The sequence below is a fragment of the Azolla caroliniana genome, unplaced genomic scaffold, assembly GCF_043228905.1.
Source record: "Azolla caroliniana isolate FFs.n. ecotype wild unplaced genomic scaffold, voAzoCaro1.0.p SCAF_11, whole genome shotgun sequence".
Taxonomy (NCBI): Eukaryota; Viridiplantae; Streptophyta; class Polypodiopsida; order Salviniales; family Salviniaceae; genus Azolla; species Azolla caroliniana.
In genome coordinates, this window is record NW_028230446.1 from 19,150,957 (window position 1) to 19,169,338 (window position 18,382).

The following is an 18,382-nucleotide window of genomic DNA, read 5'->3' on the forward strand; positions in this document are numbered from 1 at the left end:
CGCATATGTGTTCTTTGTTGCCCATGCCCCATATATGTCTCATGCATATGCTCATCCCCCATTCCTACTCGCATGTGTCTTTCTTCGTATGTGCCTCACAATCCTTTGCATGTCCTAGAAACTTGCTCCATTTTCTTTAAACGAATGAGTCTAAGCAAGATGAGGATGGCGCTCATTGACAAGGAGGATGAACCATGAAAGGTAAGCTTTAGTTCCAAAGACAATGAAACAAACTATGTCTCCCAATTTCAAAGGTTGTTGATGTCGTGTGTGCTATTGTAAAGCCATGCGTGTAAGCTATAGTCACAATGATAATGTCCATTTTGCCTTCCAAGGATGATTGAAATGGTCATTTACAAAGATGATAGAACGAAACATGACTTGACATTCAAATTGCTAGTGGATTGCGTTTATGCTTTTTCTTGGAGGATTCATTCGAACAAACATGAAAATGATATCCGTAACCACATAGTCTATGTGACCAACCAAATCACCATGTGATAGTTTACCCTCACACTCTTCATCTTACAAAAAACCTACCACATTAATACACACAACAGAAAAGGTCAAAATGAACCCCCTCATATATAACTTTTGCTATCCATCATTTGAATTTAAGGGGAAAAAAATCCTAGATATCACAATCATATTACAATAGAGTAGAGAATAATCATAGAGGTTGCATCATCTTCATCATTGGCCTCTCTTTATTAAGCTTGCTTCAAAATTCAAACAAGAAAACAAATACTAGTTATCCCTCTTAAGTGACAATTATCTTTGAGATGGGTACTCCTGTAGATACTTTATCTTTGCGTGCTCAAAATAACAAAAAATATCATTGGTAACATTGCTTCCAATATTTTGAATACAACTATTTCTGAAAATACAGGGATTTAAATCCCCCAATTCATAACAGAGCCTGCCTCAAATCATCAGTCAGGCTCTTTAGAGCACGAAGCCCTTCTTTTGGAGATGTAGCTTCTCCAAGGACCTTCACTATAGCACTACCAACAATGATACCATCGGCACCCCATTCAGCAATCTGCAAACATCAACGTTCTTTGTAACACTATTACAATCAAGTTCATATAACAAAACTTGTAACATATCCCTGGCCTAGTGTATCAGTTACTTTCCCTATAGGTCAAGAGGTCAACTCCACCCATATCCTTGGTTGCAATAAAATCAAATCTACACCTATCAAGAGGGAAATGAAAAAGAACAAGAGTTTGGGTGACATAGCGAACCTGAGACGCTTGTTCTGGTGTTGAGATGCCAAAGCCAACAGATATTGGCTTATCTGTGACCTGATCGTATATATTCATGTAGTGTTATGTCAGTATGAATCGGAAACCATATAATAGCAAAAAACATAAAATGATGCATATGAAAAGGCAACAGTATTTGCAAAATAACCACGTTTTTGTTGAGAACAATCCAAACGGAAACAAAAAATTTAGCTATATCAATTACGGTCTCAAATGCACATAATGCACTCAGCATTAAATAATATACAAAGAACATTGGATTTCAGCACGCAGTAATCAATTATGAAAAGATCTTCCACCTTTTTAAGATCTTGAATAAGGGTCTTAACCCTTGTTTGGACAGTAGTTCTTGCACCTGTGACCCCAGTTAAACTCACCTGCATATTCACACAATGTAAAATTATTTAGTTTGATATCACGTGAATAATCAACTTAGTATGCTACTACTTGAGCTAAGTTAAGTGAACCATACTGCCAAAGCATTCGCTTTCATACATCACACACTCACATCAAACAGCCCTGCCAATTAGATTTACACTAGCTTACTGCATTTTCAACTTCATAAATTCGAACCTAGTAAAAATAATGGTTGTAGGTTGAAATCTCAAGCAATGGGTATGAAAAGATGCATTCCATTTACAAATTCTTCATATATATTTAGTTTGAGATCATGCATGCTATCAATCTGTTACTAAAATAAAAGAGCTACTAAGCGAAAATCATTGCATTGATTTATACATGATATGCTCAAAAAGAGCCTAGCTATCCAAACTATGGATGGAAAAAGTCTTCAGATTCAGTCTTCATCAAGGTTGTGTGGGTCATGCCCATAAATAGCTAGCTTATTTATCCATAAAAATCATAGCTTAGTCTTAGGTATCCAAACCATAGTTATCATGAGCCTGTGTGTGAAAAAATCTACTCCACAGAGTAAAAGTGACCTATCTATCTCTAACCTTTGTAATTATGTTTAAGATTATGCACGTGTGCACAAAACACATCAAATTTGCAGTTGACCAGTCACATGCCTAATTACCTGAGCCTTTTGATTGACTCCAGAAACAAATTAAACGGACCAAAATTCTCTTTTCATGACACAAATCAATAGCTTAAAACAATAGAACATCGATATAATGTCCAATCTGCTTTACCAAATATACAAATCCTTGGCTTGCATGTGCAATCTCATTCATTCTCTGCTTTGGAGTGGTTGGGGTAGTCAGTAGTACCTTCAACATATAAAAAGAAAACCATTGATAAAAAGAAAGCCATATTAAGCTGCTAGCATTTTATTTGCAATCATATAATGCCTTACCAATTCAATACCATAGCTTATTGTCAGCTTCCGAAGAATTTCTGTCTCCTCGAGAGGAAGATCAGGTACAAGAAGACCTAGGAGAACAAAAATCCATGAGTTGTCACGGCTTTTCTATAAGTTGGTTTAGCCTTTCAAGAAGAACATTACTCACAAGGCTAAAAATGCTAACCTTGGACACCTGCTGATTTTATATCAGAGAGAAATTTCTCAAATCCTCTCTTCAAGATAGGATTATAATATGTAAATAGCACCACAGGTGCTTCAAGACGAGGTGCCACCTGATCATTGAAGAAAGAAAATAGTTCAAATTTTTGACAGTGTCAAAACATTACAGTTCAATTTTATTTTAGTTTCAAAGACATTTATTTGAATAAAAAATAGCAAGAACTACAAAATAAGAAATGAAGTATGGTTCTAGTTTCATGAGTACCTCGCTCAACATCTTCAAGACAGCATCAAGATTGGCACCATTTTGAAGAGCTCTTGTTGCAGCCGCCTGAAAATAAATATCATCAAAAACCAATCTCAAGTAAATCTCTTTACCCACAAAAAACAAATCGATAAAAATGCAATGAAAATTAAAGAATAGCTATCACCCAAAGCATGACAATGATTTCAACTGAATCCCTTTACCCCAAAAAAATGCAATCAATAAGAACATTCATCATCTGCTTTGTATGCATTACATATTTCTCAAAATCTATAACCAGACTATTATCAAACTGTCTCTATGGAATATATAAGCATTCTCCCTTTCCAATGAATCAATATTGTCTTATCGTTATCAATATTGTTTATTATAGTGATGATATTTTTTATTGATTGAAGCACCTGAATAACAGGGCCATCTGCAAGTGGATCAGAATAAGGAACTCCCAATTCTATAACGTCTGCACCAGAATTGTCGAGAAGCATCAAGGCTTCTGCAGTCGTAGCCAAATTTGGGTCTCCCGCAGTGATGTACGGAATGAGAGCAACCTATGTAAATAAACATATGTAAAGCAATGACAAGTTTTAAAAATATGGAAGCAGCAGAAACTTTCATTAATCCCAATAAAAGACACCATTAAATCATTTCTAACAAAGACCATGTACAGCAAAATAAATGTAACTAAAGCACCTAAAAAACAACATCCTGACATTTGCATGTGCTCCAGAATCAAACAAGTTTCTTGTTAGAAATTTCTTATGAGACTTTAAGTATATCTCACTGCATGAACTCACTTTAGTTGTGTGCTCCTAGTGCTTATCGCATTAGAGTTTCATTTGGGACTGCTGATTGGGTGTGGTGCTTTATTGTTTAGGGCTCAAGTATAAGACGCTATTTAAATTTGTGCAGTTGGTTGACAAAAACTATTTTGAGCAATACCATATAAACATATTCTTATATAAAGCCATCGAATGCAGAAAAATGCATGATATTGACAAAGAGCAGTTCACATGACCTGTTAGCATGATGCCTAAATGAAGTTAGCAACCAATACGTCAATATTCTATGAAAAGCCTGAGGTCAAAATCAGAGGTTCTTTGATTGATCACATGGACAACCTTGGAATGGTTAATTTATCATGCATACATTTGTACAATATTCTTGAAATCATAGACCTGTGAAGTGTATGTTCCTTGACTTTTCTCGAGATAAAGATTGTGGTGCTCATACCTTTGACAAAAAAGACAGGAAAAGGGTCATCCTCGCATTTCTTATTGGGTGGTCAATGAATTTGTGCCACATCAGACTACATAACTGTCCCTACATCGTGCCTAATTTATATAGTAAAATGGTTTACCTAAAAAGAAAGTCTATAGTTCTTTTTCCTCTCCTTTTCTCTCACAAAAGCTACAATATATCTAACTTGAGAATCTCACATGTGCCAAAAACCAGATTCCCTCGTTTCTTTTCATTTCATCTTATCTAATTTTTTATATTGTTCTCAAAGACGACACAACAATTAGGATGTAATCTCTTGTTTGGTCTTATAGGCCATTTTGACCTCTTCAAAGACGTTAATATATCTTTCTTTCTTCTTTCTACCTTTCTCACCTTTTTTAACTTGCCAATCACCAAATATAGCAAAAGGGATTGCCTTTAAAGAAAGACAATAGTCTTTTTTGTGCTCGTCCTTTTTGACTTGTGAATCACCGAATCTTTTATTAAAATATGTAGCATCACATGAAATCTTCTTCTACGTTCCTATCACATTGTACGTACTTGTTTCTCATTATTTCCTATCAGTCCATGCATGGAAACTAAATCTGACGAAATTCATCTAATTGATATGAGATATGGCATTTTCTCATAAGTTCATATAATTTCATGCATGATAAGGAAATGAGCTAATCAATCAAGGAGCTGTTCCCTTCCATTTTCTCTATTACTTTGTACGTTAAAAGGAAAACACAGTAAAACAAATTATACCCAACACTATCATGAAATGAGATCAAATTTAATTTCAATAAATCATTTCAACCAATCGTGCATGGCCAACGCATGGGACGAAAGGATTAATGCATTGTAAAAAGAATAGATTTTCTTTGCAATAGTTGGATGCTCGAGCTGAACAGAAAACCTTCCAATTCACCTGAAATCTTAAAAAATACCCCTGCAAATAGTTCTTGTCAAGCGAAAAAGTAAAGGTCTAGGTTTTAGGGGCCAGCATCATAATCATTAGATGATGGTGATGACACTGACGAAAGATTAAATATTTCTTCATTTTTTACACGATTTCTACAGTTCTATGCAAAATGGCACTGATAAGCCGAGAGGGGAAATGCAATGACAGAAAAGAAAATGGAAATGAAAAGTTAAGTTAAGTTGTAAGGAAGCAGAAAATCTTACTTTTCCAGCTTGTCTGAGGGAAGAGAAGGTCTGCGCTACGCTTTTAGTTGGAGGAGAGACCATTGCAAGAGCAGAGGAAGAGGAAGATAGAGACGCAGATACTTTGAAGGAGAGCTTTGGTGAGGGGCAGTGAGAGAGACGACCTGCTCTGATGAGTCCTGAGGCCAAGGTTTCCATGGAATCTCGACGTAAGGAAGGAATTTCGCAGTTTTTGCAAACAGAAAACAGAAGAAAGAGAGAAAGAGAGAGAAGAAGAAAAACAAAACGAGCTTGCCTACTATCCTTGAAACCAGAGATGATGATGGATAGGCTGCGAATTGATGATCGCCTGCACCATCGGACCTGCTTATATAGCCTTTCAGGTTCTGCAGAAGAAGAAGAAGAAGAAGGAAGAAGGAAAGGGCTTTGAGGGCATACGCGTAATTATCCAAAAATACTTCGCCTTTTGCGGGGCCCACAAATTCCATAAAAAAACGTGGTCCTTCTGCAGGGGCATCCCAGCAATTTCCTAAAAGTGGCATCTCTATTGAAGCTGTGAGGTTAGCAGGCCATTCCCAAATACAAGCAAAATAACAATAATACTACGAAGAAGAAGAAGAAGAAGATACTACGAAGAAGCAGAAACAAAAGAAGATGATGATGATGATGACGGTAGGTACATACTTACATGAGCTGGTGTGGACTTGTATTCTGCCATGACCCCTTCTCTCCCATCTCTTAAAGTTGACATTGTCCCCAAGCAATCTGCAAACGGCCTTTCTTATTCTTCTTCTCTCTTTCTCATTATTGAATAACGGTCCTGATTGTGTGTGTCATAAATTGTACTGATAATAAGAATGTGGCATTATATTTGCCTTTGTCATCCCGATTGTCATCGGCTTGATCAATTACATTGTTAGGGTCCACATTGTCCCCTAGCAATTCGCAATGGCCTTTTCCATCTTTCTTATTCTTCTTCTCTTCCTTGTTATTGAATATTGATCACGTTTGTTTATCATAAACTATAATAATAATAAGAATGTGTTGTTATCGGCTTCATTGTCTTGATTATCATTTGGTTGATAGACTACATTCAGATATCGCCTCCAATAATCACATGTTGCATTCATCGTACTAAATTAACTTTTATGCAATCATTGCCCCCATCATTATTTGCCTATCCACGTGGGTTGCTAAGTGTGAAGGGACATATCTTGGCATGGCCACTAAATGTTGAGAGACACCAAGAGTACTTTTTCCATCATCCTTAGGGTCAAATGTGAACTACAAGACCAAAAGTGAAACAGTTTCACACATAAACAGTTTCACATTGTATGTGTGGAATGGAGCCTTGACTTTAAATGCTCGATCAATATACTAAATGATACTAATAGTTTTGTTTGCGCATGATAAATGATACTAACAATAAGAACGAGTATTATTTGCTTTGCCATGCCATACCTCTAATGATCACATGCTTCATTCATGTCAATCAACCTTTATGCAATAATCGTTCCCATCAAGGTTTTTTTATCTACTGGGTTGCCAAGTGTGAAGAGACATCTTGTCATGGCCACCATTCATGAAAAGGCATGTGCGTGTGTGTGAGGGAGAGACAAAGAGAGAGGAATAACATTTTTTATTGTCCTCAAATGTCAAATATGAGCAATTGGACCAAAAGTGAAACATTTTCAGCATAGCATGTGTGGAATTGAAAAATTGTCAATGTTCAAAATGAATTATTAACATATGTTGCAATTAAGAGTGCAGAGTCGAGCCTGAGCCGAATCACCAAACCATTTATAAATAGTTTAATGGCTCGGTTTAGGCTTGAACCGAGCCATTGCCGATTCCAAGATGGAGAGACCAGTGCACAAAGAAGAGGAAGAAGAAACTAATAGAGATACTTGGGAGGAAAGCTTGTGTGGTGAGCCATGAGAGGTATCAGTTACGTCAAGTCATGTGAGTGAGCAAGGAATCCATTGAATATTCCAAAACCCTTAGTCTCCTTCTTAACCTATTGCTTAGTATATTTATTAAACTGTTTTTTTGTAGAGAGGTATTTAGGTAAATATCAAAAAGCTTCATAGGAGTATAATAGTATTTCGGTAAACTTTTGAATATGTCATGGAAACATGATGGCATGCCTCGAGGTATCTATATTATTCTTTCTCATGGAAATTGTCATATAAGAGAGGAGAAAAATAGGCAATTATGTGAGCCAATAAGGCATCATATTCACCTTTTATGTTGTCCTTTCACTTCACATGGTCTCTTAAAATCCATAGGATATTGATTGAGATTCAAAGGTCATATGTTATCTATGGTTGTTTTTCAATCCTCGTTGTAATTAATATTACTCTATTTGTGAAAAATATAAAAAAGTCATTGTGTGCTTAGTCATCGTTGAGCTACCATCATTTATCGTCGCCATTGGTAAGTCATGCCTTAGATTGGGTAACTTTGAATCCATTATCATCCCATGAAGATCGCGGTGTGTTGCTATGTGATCTCCAAGTCATAAAGCCATTTGTTGTAATGGGCCTCAAGGATTCGAGGGGATGAGAGAGATATTTTGCTAACATCCTCAGAGTTCAAATATGATTGATCAATGGGACCAAACATGAAAATATTTCATGCAGAGTGTGGTGTTGAGTAATGATTTTGTCGATGTTGACGACTTTTATTTAGAAACATTGTAATTGAGAGTGCACATTGTGATTACGGGAAAAAGTGTGTTGGCATTGGACAAGGTTGACAATGCGTGGAAAGTAATCACAATCATGTTGGGTGAAACATTGTTTAAACATGGGGTGCTCATAGAATGTTGCAATTAAAAGTACACATTTTATCGTGATATGAATGTGTAAGGATTGGACAATATGACAATGTATGCAAAGCAATCTTGAATGTGATCATTGCAACATTTCATAAAAGTGTGGATAAGCCAAAACACAAGGCAATGAAACTAGAAAAGAAAACGAGGCTGAAAAATAAAAGAAAATAAATACATACTAGTTGAGCTTGTCACATGGAAGGCGTGGGCTATGCTTCAACTAGTTAACGGGGAGACCATTGCACAAGAAGAAGAAGAATATGCAAATGCAAATACTTGGAAGGAAGCTTATGTGTGGAGAGGTATGAGCTACATTGAGTCATATGAGTGAGCAAGGTTTCCATTGAATCTTCACAAACCCCTCGTGCAACTTCTTGACCTATTATTTGGGTGTGGTTATCCATCCATGCTTTTGTATTTTGTAGGAGGGTATTCAAGCAATATCCAAAAACCTCCACAGGAATATTTGGGTAAATTTTGAAAATATCATGGAAATTCATTAGCACACTCAAAAGAAGAAGAGAGAAAGTGGGTGGTGTTATGCCTTACCGTGGAAGGAGACGAGAAAATGAGAAAAATATGAGTTGCTAAAGTGCCATATTTGCATTTTTGTACATAGTATCTCAAAGTCTACAATATATCTAAGGCGATCCCAATATTATATGTTACACATGTTCTCTTTTCCTTTCCATAAATAATGCAAGTCTATTTATGAAATAAAAAAGTTATTATGTGTTTTGTCAAGTTGTAATTTCAATTATTGACGAGTTACCATCATTGGCATCCCCATGATTAATTCATGTATTACATGGAATCATAGTATGAACCATACGTACCATATGTGCATTCGCATTCACGAATGTTTCAATCATTCGCATAAGAAAAACACCCTCAAAGAATGATAAATACCATACTTTTGGATTAACTATTTATTATGAGGTAAATAAGCCTAAAAATGGGGGAAAAAAAACACAAGAATGTATTCTCATTCGTTTTCCAACGTAGGAAAACGAATGGTATGCTAGACGAATACGAATTTTACGTACTATGCATGGAATAATGTCATTGCATCTTTATATTGACTTATGTTGATTCCATTGTTGCCCTTAGTTATGGCTTGGTTTGGTTTAGTTTCTTTACCTTAAAACCAACCCTAATTTAATTAAGCCATTTATATGTAAATAGAAATCAAACAAACCATTTATTAATTCCAAACCTTTTAAAATAAAGGTAAACTAAATTGGAAAGTGATTGTGGGCCATGCAAATTCCTAAAAAAGTTATATTGTTTAGATGCTTGTTGGTACATTATGGGAACCATGTGAAGTCATGGATGTGAGGGCATCACCATGATTTAAAATGTAATAGTTGTGGTTTTCACATTGAATCAGTTCACCATGTCGTATGGATATGTCCTACTGCTAGAGTAGTTTGGAAAAGTGTGTTGAGAATTCTATACCATGTTTGTGGTAAACAAATGTATACGTGGGGTGGGGTTTTAGAGATGGAGAAGGTTTGCTGAAGAAAAACAGAATTATGAAAAGGAGTGTGTTGATTTTCTTCTCCTCTCTGATGGAAGACAAGTATTAGATGTCTCATATGCTACAACAATCTCTTGTTTGGTAGAGGACAATGTTTGGTCTACAATATCTACTTTAGTAATTTGGGTATCGTGGAAGGGAAGATGCAAATGTGTATTTCAGAAAGTTGAATAGAATGCGGCTGAGCTAGATAAAGAGATATGGTTGATGCTTCTGCACACTCTAATATGTCAATATGAGGCAATAACTAGTGAGCTTGATGTTGTGTTCTGTAAACAACAACATTTTAGAGAGATGTGGACAAAGGTATCTTCACTTGTTCTAGGGAGAGAGTAAAGTGGAGATATACTCCACCAATATGGCTTTTTCCGGCCCCCATTATGGAATGATCCCGATTTTAGATGTGTAAATACAAATTCGAAGGTATCTGAATGAGGGCTTTTGCTATTCAACATGTTGGTTGATGTGGGTATGGTGGTTGTGTTTTCATATATGAGTTCTTTGTAGCCTTTAGACATCTTTCCATTAATACCAAAGGTGATCTTAACCCCCACCCCACCCCACAAAAAAAGGTAAACCAAACTGTTTAACGAAAAGTTGAAACCCAAACCAAACCATTTAATCATATATTTAAATAAAACCATTTAAGTCACATTAATTGAATAATTCAATAAATAATAATTAGAAAACTATTAATTCAATTATGAAACCATTAGGGAATTGAAATATAGTTAACCATAAACCATTAAGCAGAACCCCTAAATCATTAAACCATGGCTTCACAATTCAATTTGGTTTGAGTTAAAACTAGACACATAGTTAGTCGCCCTATCAAGGTCATGTCGTCTCGTTGCATGGTCATTGTGTCCTAATCAATCTATTGTTGTGCCCCTAAAGCATTATATAATATATATATATATATGTATATGTAGTATGTGTGCATTTGAGTATTGGCTCTTAATGTCCAGGATTACCAACAAATGTTGGAATTAAGAGTGCACTTTATGATAGTGAGACAGATGTATATATGGCATGGACATGGTTGAGAAAGTGTGGAAAACAATCTTGAATGTGGATGATGGAATAATCTATAAAATTGTGATGCTCATACCAACAAACTGGTCTATGGCAAAATATCCATAGTCAACAACTATCCTTTCTTCAACCCTAAGTCCCATATGGCTTTTGGTCACAATCTATTAGAGACATGAACTAATGTAAGCATAAAATAAGGATAGAGGATAGATCAAGATAGAAAGAAGAGAGAGAAAGAAGGGTGCGGATCCACCCGACCACCCTCGAGCGAAGGGATCGAGACGGACTCGAGCCTCGATCAGCATCCAATACCACCGTCGCGGCGCCGAGTCGTACATGGTGCTGGCGCTCTCGCTACAAGAGTTGACCCACCACAAGACAAAGTCTCAACGTAGTCAACCAGATGATGAAATGAGGGTAGCTAGGCCTCTTATTTATAGCGATACCCAAGGCCCCCAGGCAAGTTCACACTTGGCCTAATGGGTTGTCTCAATCTCGAGGATTAAAAGTAACCCTCCCCTTCTTTAAACTCTCGTTTAACCCTCACACTTATCCACGTGTATATAATACTACAATAAATTCTCACCACGGGATATTATATGGTCATGCCCGTAACACCATCACTGAGCCATTGTAACGTGTTGGGAGGGTGTTCAAAGGAAGAAACACAACTCGACTACCAACTGAGGAAAGAAGCTCAAAGTGGCACGAGGACACTACATCAACAAAAGGCAGTGTTATTGTTGATTGTAGGCGAGGCCTTGTCAATACCATGTAACTTGGATAATTACCATTAGTTTAACCAGTCTACCCTCATTACCATTGTTGCAAACACTCCTCAAAATCACCATTGTGGTTATTTTGTAATAATATTGCAAACCATTTCGAGAAATGGTTTACTGTGAAGCTTTGTTTTGAACTTAATCCATCTTTATTGTGTTAATTGGGTGTGATTAACCATAATTATCTTCTTAACCATTTGAGTGATTCATAATGAGGAATAGAGAATGAGGGGATGAATCGTGGGGTCTCGAAGTTACATGCATGTGTGTGAAATGTGAGTGGAACCACTGAGGACTTGAACTAGAGATGATGGGTTGCCTCAAGTTGTTACTTTTGGACGTTGTAATAGTTTTGCTTCGGCTCTTTTGTGTGCGTGAAGATGCATGAATGGTGCCCATGAATCTATATACTTTGGAAGCAGGTATTCGTAAGTGTGGGCTAGGTAAGTTAGAGTATTTATGAAATTTCCCTGTAATTAATATACATTAAAAATTCATCTAGGTTGGTTAAATCTACATGGAGGATCCTATGAACGATGATGGCCCAGGTAGCTATGACAGTAGGAGATCTCGTGAATTGCTTCCCGATGTTCAACTTGTTGCAAGGTTGATGGTCAACTTCAGTTATCAAAGCAAGAAGAAGTATAGACGTGACAGGAGATCCACTTATTACAACAATTTTCTTTAATCATACCGGTTTTAGGTCTTTGGCCGAATCACCAATAGTTGAGGCACTTGCTACAAGGTCGATTGCAAGCAAAAATTGGCCCTATTGAAGATGTGCAATTTCTTGGAAGAGGCTATTCCATGTCGAGTTTCAAGATGGGGCATCTGTCCGAGTATTACTTACTCTGAAATTTGTTGATATACGAAGAGCATGGGTTAAATTTGAGCAATGGAAGCATGGTTTTGTCCCCATGAAAGAGACCCAACATGATTTTGTAGTTTTAATTGCAAGCTTTCCGGGATTGTCTAAGGAATGTCATCAACTATTGCATCAATTAGGGGGTTTAGTTATAGTTGTCTTAGATGCTTATATACATAAAAAAGATGGACAATGATTATGAATACCAACAATAAAATTATTATGTACTAGAGGAAAACATTGTCAGTGAGAGTGCAACCTTTGCTACATAATTTGTTAGTTAAGAGAGTGCAACCTTTGCTACATAATTTGTTAGTTAAGAGAGTGCCAAAACTAGAATCTAAATTCTATAAACAACCGTTGATTTGGAATTCATGGTTGACTGACCAGAGGGGACACATGTTGGGAAGGCTTACTAGATGTGCATGGGCAGAATTAGATGGTGAACCAACACAATCTATAGGTGCGCGGACAACATTTCTGTCTAAACCTATAGACCAACAAGTGCTAATGTTTAGTAATATAAGGGGTGGATAGATAATGTATTCTACAATACAAAACGCTCTTTCAAATAGTCAGATGCAAATTGGATCTGCCACATAGAAGTGGATAGGTTTATTTACTCTATTTGATGTTTTGATTGGAGTAAAAGCCTCTATTGGGGAACAAGAGTGTATGATTTTTTATGTACATGATGATGGTAGGTTAATCTTCACACTTAAGGAAACTAATTTGTTTAGATAAAGAGGTGAGGGCGATTGCAAATAATGGATCAAATTGGGGCTTAGATCCAGATCCACGAGATGTGAATTCTTTTTGGAGGATTTGGATTATGGGAAGGAGACCAATATCTAGATTATCTTGAGATCCCAGAGATCTGTATTAGAAGGTGTGGGTTCAAGATCAAATAAAATATGTGCCTTTTTTCAATATTCTGTGAAGATTGGTAGGAAAATATTAGGTGCTAGATCATGGAAAGAACTGACTGCAAATGTCTTTTGGAGACAAAATGGACTTTCTCCACAACATCTCAAACAATTTTGGAAATGGTTGGGGCCATAGATTGACATATTCGCATTCGTCGGGTTTCCCATTTGAATGCAAACGAATACGAATACGAATATGTGGTCAAGTATTCGTTTAACTAAAACAAAAAACAAAAAAACTTTGTCTTTTTTAATTTTCTAGGATAAAAAAAAGGAACTTAGACAATAAATAGGGATAATAAAAGAGGGACTTGGGGATTTGTCATTACTAAATTTTTATAATAAATGTATAACTTATAAATTATAAGTATTTATTTTATTTTTAATAAATAAAATAAAAGCTCATTAATTTCTCACTTTTTATTCCCTCAAAATTTATGGATATTTTTATTTTGACATTAAAAATAGTACTTCAAACTAATCATATATTCAAAGTTTATACTAATCATATTTGTATAGTAAATATAAAAATATTCGTTTTTTAAAAATTGATTAATTAAAATAAGTTTCATAAACTCTCTTGACACTATAATCTATTAATGAATAATTGTTCTTTTTTTGGTAAAATAAATTTATTTAAATAAATAATTAAATATTTTATATCTATTTTGCAAAACGAATGGGTTTTTAATATTCTTAGGGCCATTTCATATTCTCGAATATAGAGAATATTGCGCATGGAGAATATCACGAATATCACGCATCTGTCAATCTATGGTTGTGGCATATAAAAATGAATAAAAAAATTGTTTGTTTTCATTGGCTCATGCTATTGTGATGAGACATGGTTTGATGGAAAAAAATTTGATATCGTCAAATCCACAAATGGAGACTGATAAACCTCAAATATGACAATTGGTATGAAGTAGGGAAAAGTACCAAGATACCCCTAGAGGTTCATCTATTTACCAGAATGCCCCTGGAAGTTCCAAATTTACCAAACTACCCCTATGTCCAAAAAATTACACTTTATAAAGTAATTATACACTCAAATCTTTGGTAAATAGGGCTTGTAGATTTGAGTATATAATTACTTTATAAAGTGTAATTTGTTGGACATAGGGGTAGTTTGGTAATTTTGGAACTTCCAGGGGCATTTTGGTACATAAATGAACTTCCAGGGGTATCCTGGTACTTTTCCCTAAGAAATATTGCAATTTGGTATATTTGGAAGGCTCAATGTTTGAACGTATTTCAAAATGTGACTAAAAGACCGGCCCAACTAATTTATGGGATTTGGATAGAGATTGTGCATAATCTCATAGGTTTGTTGGATAGAATAAAAGGTAATATGCAACAAGCGGAGCTTAAGCGATTGGAGTTTCATGTCATTTGGGACATAAGTATATTTTATAAAAGTTTTTTTGATAAGGCAGAGTTATTTTACTTTGCACCAAAGTATTTATTTAAGCTAATGGTTAGAATTTAGAAAAAAGGGGATCAATGGTATATCTTGTATGTATAGCCTTATGGCGTTTTCTAATACTAATGTAGTATCTTTTTTTTGGAAAAAAAATAAAACCTTATATTTGTATATGTGTGTTTTACATGTTTGTTTATAAACATGTATATGTGTAATATATATGACATGTAGTTTTTGATACACTAAGTGTATAGGTTTCAAGGTGTTCTTAATATGCATGTATATGTGTGTAGATAATTTGTTTTTATAGTGTATGTTTGTGGACGAGTACATGTAGGTATAAGTGTTGAAATGGGTGTGGGTATAAATTTTATAATATTTTGTAATTGCGTAAGTGTGTACATGTGCAAGTATATTTCAAATGTATCTCTCTATAAATACTTGATAAACGTTATGTGTTTTTGTTTGTGTATAAGGAGTGGGTAAGTTTACGTTTGTGACAATTGTGTTTTTATGAAGGAAATGTATATTGTATCAAGTTAAAATTATGTAATAGTGAGTAGGACAAGTATTTGGGGAATTTAGGTTTATCCCCTCTAAAGTTACGGGTAGAGTTTATAGCTAAACCAAACCGATCCTTGAACCGGTTTAGGCTAAATCAATTTGGCCTAAACTGGTTTGTGAATCGGTAGTATGAAAAAACCCAAAAACACCACAACCACTTCCTCATACTCTTCCTCTCCTCCTCATATTTTTTTAGAAAACTTTTGAATCCCACAAGTATAATGTATTTTATTAATCATTATTTTTGAACCATAAATTTCTCTAACCCCCCAATTATATTGTGCTCCCCATCCTTATATAGTGATGGGAGAGGCTTAGCGATCCATGCTTTTTCTAACCTCATGCATTTTTTCTATCAAGTATAGCATTGCTAGATGTGCTTGTGTAGCTTTTTTTCTATCATGCATTTTCTTCTAACTAACTTTTTCCTAGAAAATATGCATGAAATAAAGTTTCTATGTGGGATATCTACTTTTTTAACACTCATGTTTTAATATAATTGTAAGGCTTTAAATTATTAACATGGAGGTATAGGGTTCGGATATTGCTCTATGCATGTAATATATATTTAAAAAATAAAATTCTTCATATTTATTCAATCAATTATTTTATACGTTTTTCACGTAGTGTACGAACTACACTACAACACTCGCCCCCTCCGAACCCGCACATCCTTCGGTATGTGCCGAAGTTGCCAATGCTTGTTACTCTCCTTGATCCGTAGCACCTTCTGTTTCTCCCCCCGTGTCGACTTTGTCTCTCTATTTTGAGCACATCCATTCCTTGCACCCGAACCATTGTTGTCATATGATCCATCATATTCTTCGTTCACTCTTTGCATTGCCATGACCGTTTGTCATGGATCCTTGTGCTCTTCTTGAGCTTAACCTTTTATGTCTCGTGCATGTGCTACCTTTATTCCGACTGTCTCCTTGGTCAAGGAAAAATTTGGACCATTTCTTGATTTGTGCGTGTCATCCTCTCCTCATAACTCCCAACCCCTTGGCCTTACCAGTTGACCATCAATGAGTCCAAATTCAACTCCAAGTCCCACCTCTACGATTGGTCAGTTGACATCCACGAATCCCATGCCTCCCACCACCAAACCACGAGCCTCGAGGCTATGGCGACCTCTCACTCTCTGTGATCCAACCTTCTGCAAATTTGACATGCTCCCCCCCACTCCCATCCTCCTCATCTTCCTTTGTAGATTGTTACCGCTCGACCATCGACCACCTCCAATATAGCGAGCTCACGACGAGAGGGTTGATATAACCCTTTTTAGACCTCAATATGTCCATTCTCGGTTGCTATTGCCCATCCCTCAACCACCTTCAGGTCGAGCTCGTTGCATCCTAGGTCCAATTCAAGAGAGAATTTGGAACTAAAATTTCACCTATATGTACAGAAACAACGTATCTATATAACAACAAGAAGGAGGTGCTATAGGCTCCCTCTCCCTCTCTGTTCCTCTCTCCCATCACTCAACAATTTGTTGCCTATGGCTTCTTGTCACTAAGTCTCACTTTGGTCTTCCACTTAAACAAAGGGTATTCCTATGGAGATGCCTATTTGGTGTGCTCCCGACTGGGTCGAATCTTCAAAAGAGATTGGTAGCCTCACCGCATTATGCAAGATGTGGTGGATGATTGGAAACGGTCCCACACTTATTATGGAATTGCTCATTCACTACAACATTTGTACAATGACTAAGTGCATCTCTTTATCACAGATTTCCTCGCCGAAGGTTTGGTAAACACTTTTGGCTATCTAGCTTCTAACTTCTAACTTTCTAATAACAACATAAACACAACAAGTTGACCTAGATATCCAAGCTCATACCCCATTTCATGATAACATAGGAGGCTACAAATAGATTTATTATGGGAACTTATGAGGCAATACCACTTCTGTTAGAAATTTGTGTGGAGTTTAATTCAACACACTTCCAAATGAAGTTTGAAATGACTTCCTTGACAAAAAGGATGAGTTTTGACGAACTTTGTGCGGAGAGGGAGAAAATGGAGCCCAATCAATCAATCATTCTCTCTAAAACAATAAGCAAAATAGATGGTATGAGCCTTGAGGTTACATATATTGGACCAAAACCCTCCACAATAGTTGTGAAGACGGTGATAAGATGACCGATGAAAAAAGGCATGAAGAAGTTCACCAATTGGTTATAAAATCTCAATGTACAATAATTTCTCATCTCTAGACAATGTCCAAATTCCAAACATGCTTGTACGATGACGTTCAAAGATTCAAAGATGGGTTCGCAAATGCCCACATAAGTGGTTATGAACCATGATGGAGAATGAACCTAATGATCTCCAATGTTCATGGCAAATGCCCATTGTTCCATCGACACATGATAAAGTTTTGTAAAAAGCGTAAACCATTTGGGATGTATGACACTAAGAACATGCATGGCGACGTGATGGGAGATTTAGACAACAACTTGACATAGAAGGCACCAAGTCACCTCCTAGAAGGCCACAAATGACCTTATCACAATAACAATCATCACCTCGTATCACGACTCTCCTCATGAAGCATACAAATGAGTCATAGGTCAATGGGTCAAGGGACCAAGGGGGGTCCACAATATATAGGTAATGGGACCTTTAATAGAAGGACACTATGCGAGATAAAAAACTATTTGTTGCATATGTTTCGAGTGTAAGACAATGAGATGTAAAGTGTCTAAGGCACACTGCTACCCGATAGGTCTTGCAAGGGCCAATTGAGAGTTGGTCACATGTTCATAAAACTCTCATCAACACTTGGATATGGTTTTCGGAAAGACATCGCGAGAATGCTCAAGCTTTCTTCATTCTTCCGAAATATCTTGAAGGCTTCGTTATTTCTCCCCATTGTAAACCTTTACATACGAGTTGATTTGCGCAATCATTCTCTCATTTTTTTTGGCATTTGCTTCCTTTGAAGTCGTCCTTAGAATGTTGATGGTCTCACTTTTTTATACCCACACCCCCAAGGGGCGTCGAGT

General features: G+C 36.2%; 1 protein-coding gene across 1 annotated transcript; it reads right to left on the reverse strand.

Moving 5' to 3' along the window:
- Positions 1 to 584: 584 nt before the first annotated feature.
- Positions 585 to 5,697, reverse strand: LOC147858322 (tryptophan synthase alpha chain-like). The gene is made up of 9 exons (XM_087327246.1): positions 5,423 to 5,697; positions 3,418 to 3,564; positions 3,017 to 3,082; positions 2,756 to 2,864; positions 2,584 to 2,660; positions 2,420 to 2,497; positions 1,568 to 1,645; positions 1,248 to 1,307; positions 585 to 1,042 (listed from the first exon to the last, which is right to left on the reverse strand). Exons 1-9 carry the CDS (start codon positions 5,597 to 5,599, stop codon positions 908 to 910), a joined length of 927 nt encoding a protein of 308 aa, XP_087183372.1. The 5' UTR covers positions 5,600 to 5,697; the 3' UTR covers positions 585 to 907.
- Positions 5,698 to 18,382: the final 12,685 nt, after the last annotated feature.

Bases quoted from the DNA above. Each gene is read 5' to 3' on its own strand.
- LOC147858322 (XM_087327246.1), bottom strand. From the start codon at position 5,599: ATGGAAACCTTGGCCTCAGGACTCATCAGAGCAGGTCGTCTCTCTCAC. The intron at 2,498-2,583 runs GTAAGGCATTAT...TATATGTTGAAG, and splicing joins TAAGCTATGGTATTGAATTG to GTACTACTGACTACCCCAAC. The intron at 1,308-1,567 runs GTGGAAGATCTT...ATATACGATCAG, and splicing joins TTATTCAAGATCTTAAAAAG to GTCACAGATAAGCCAATATC.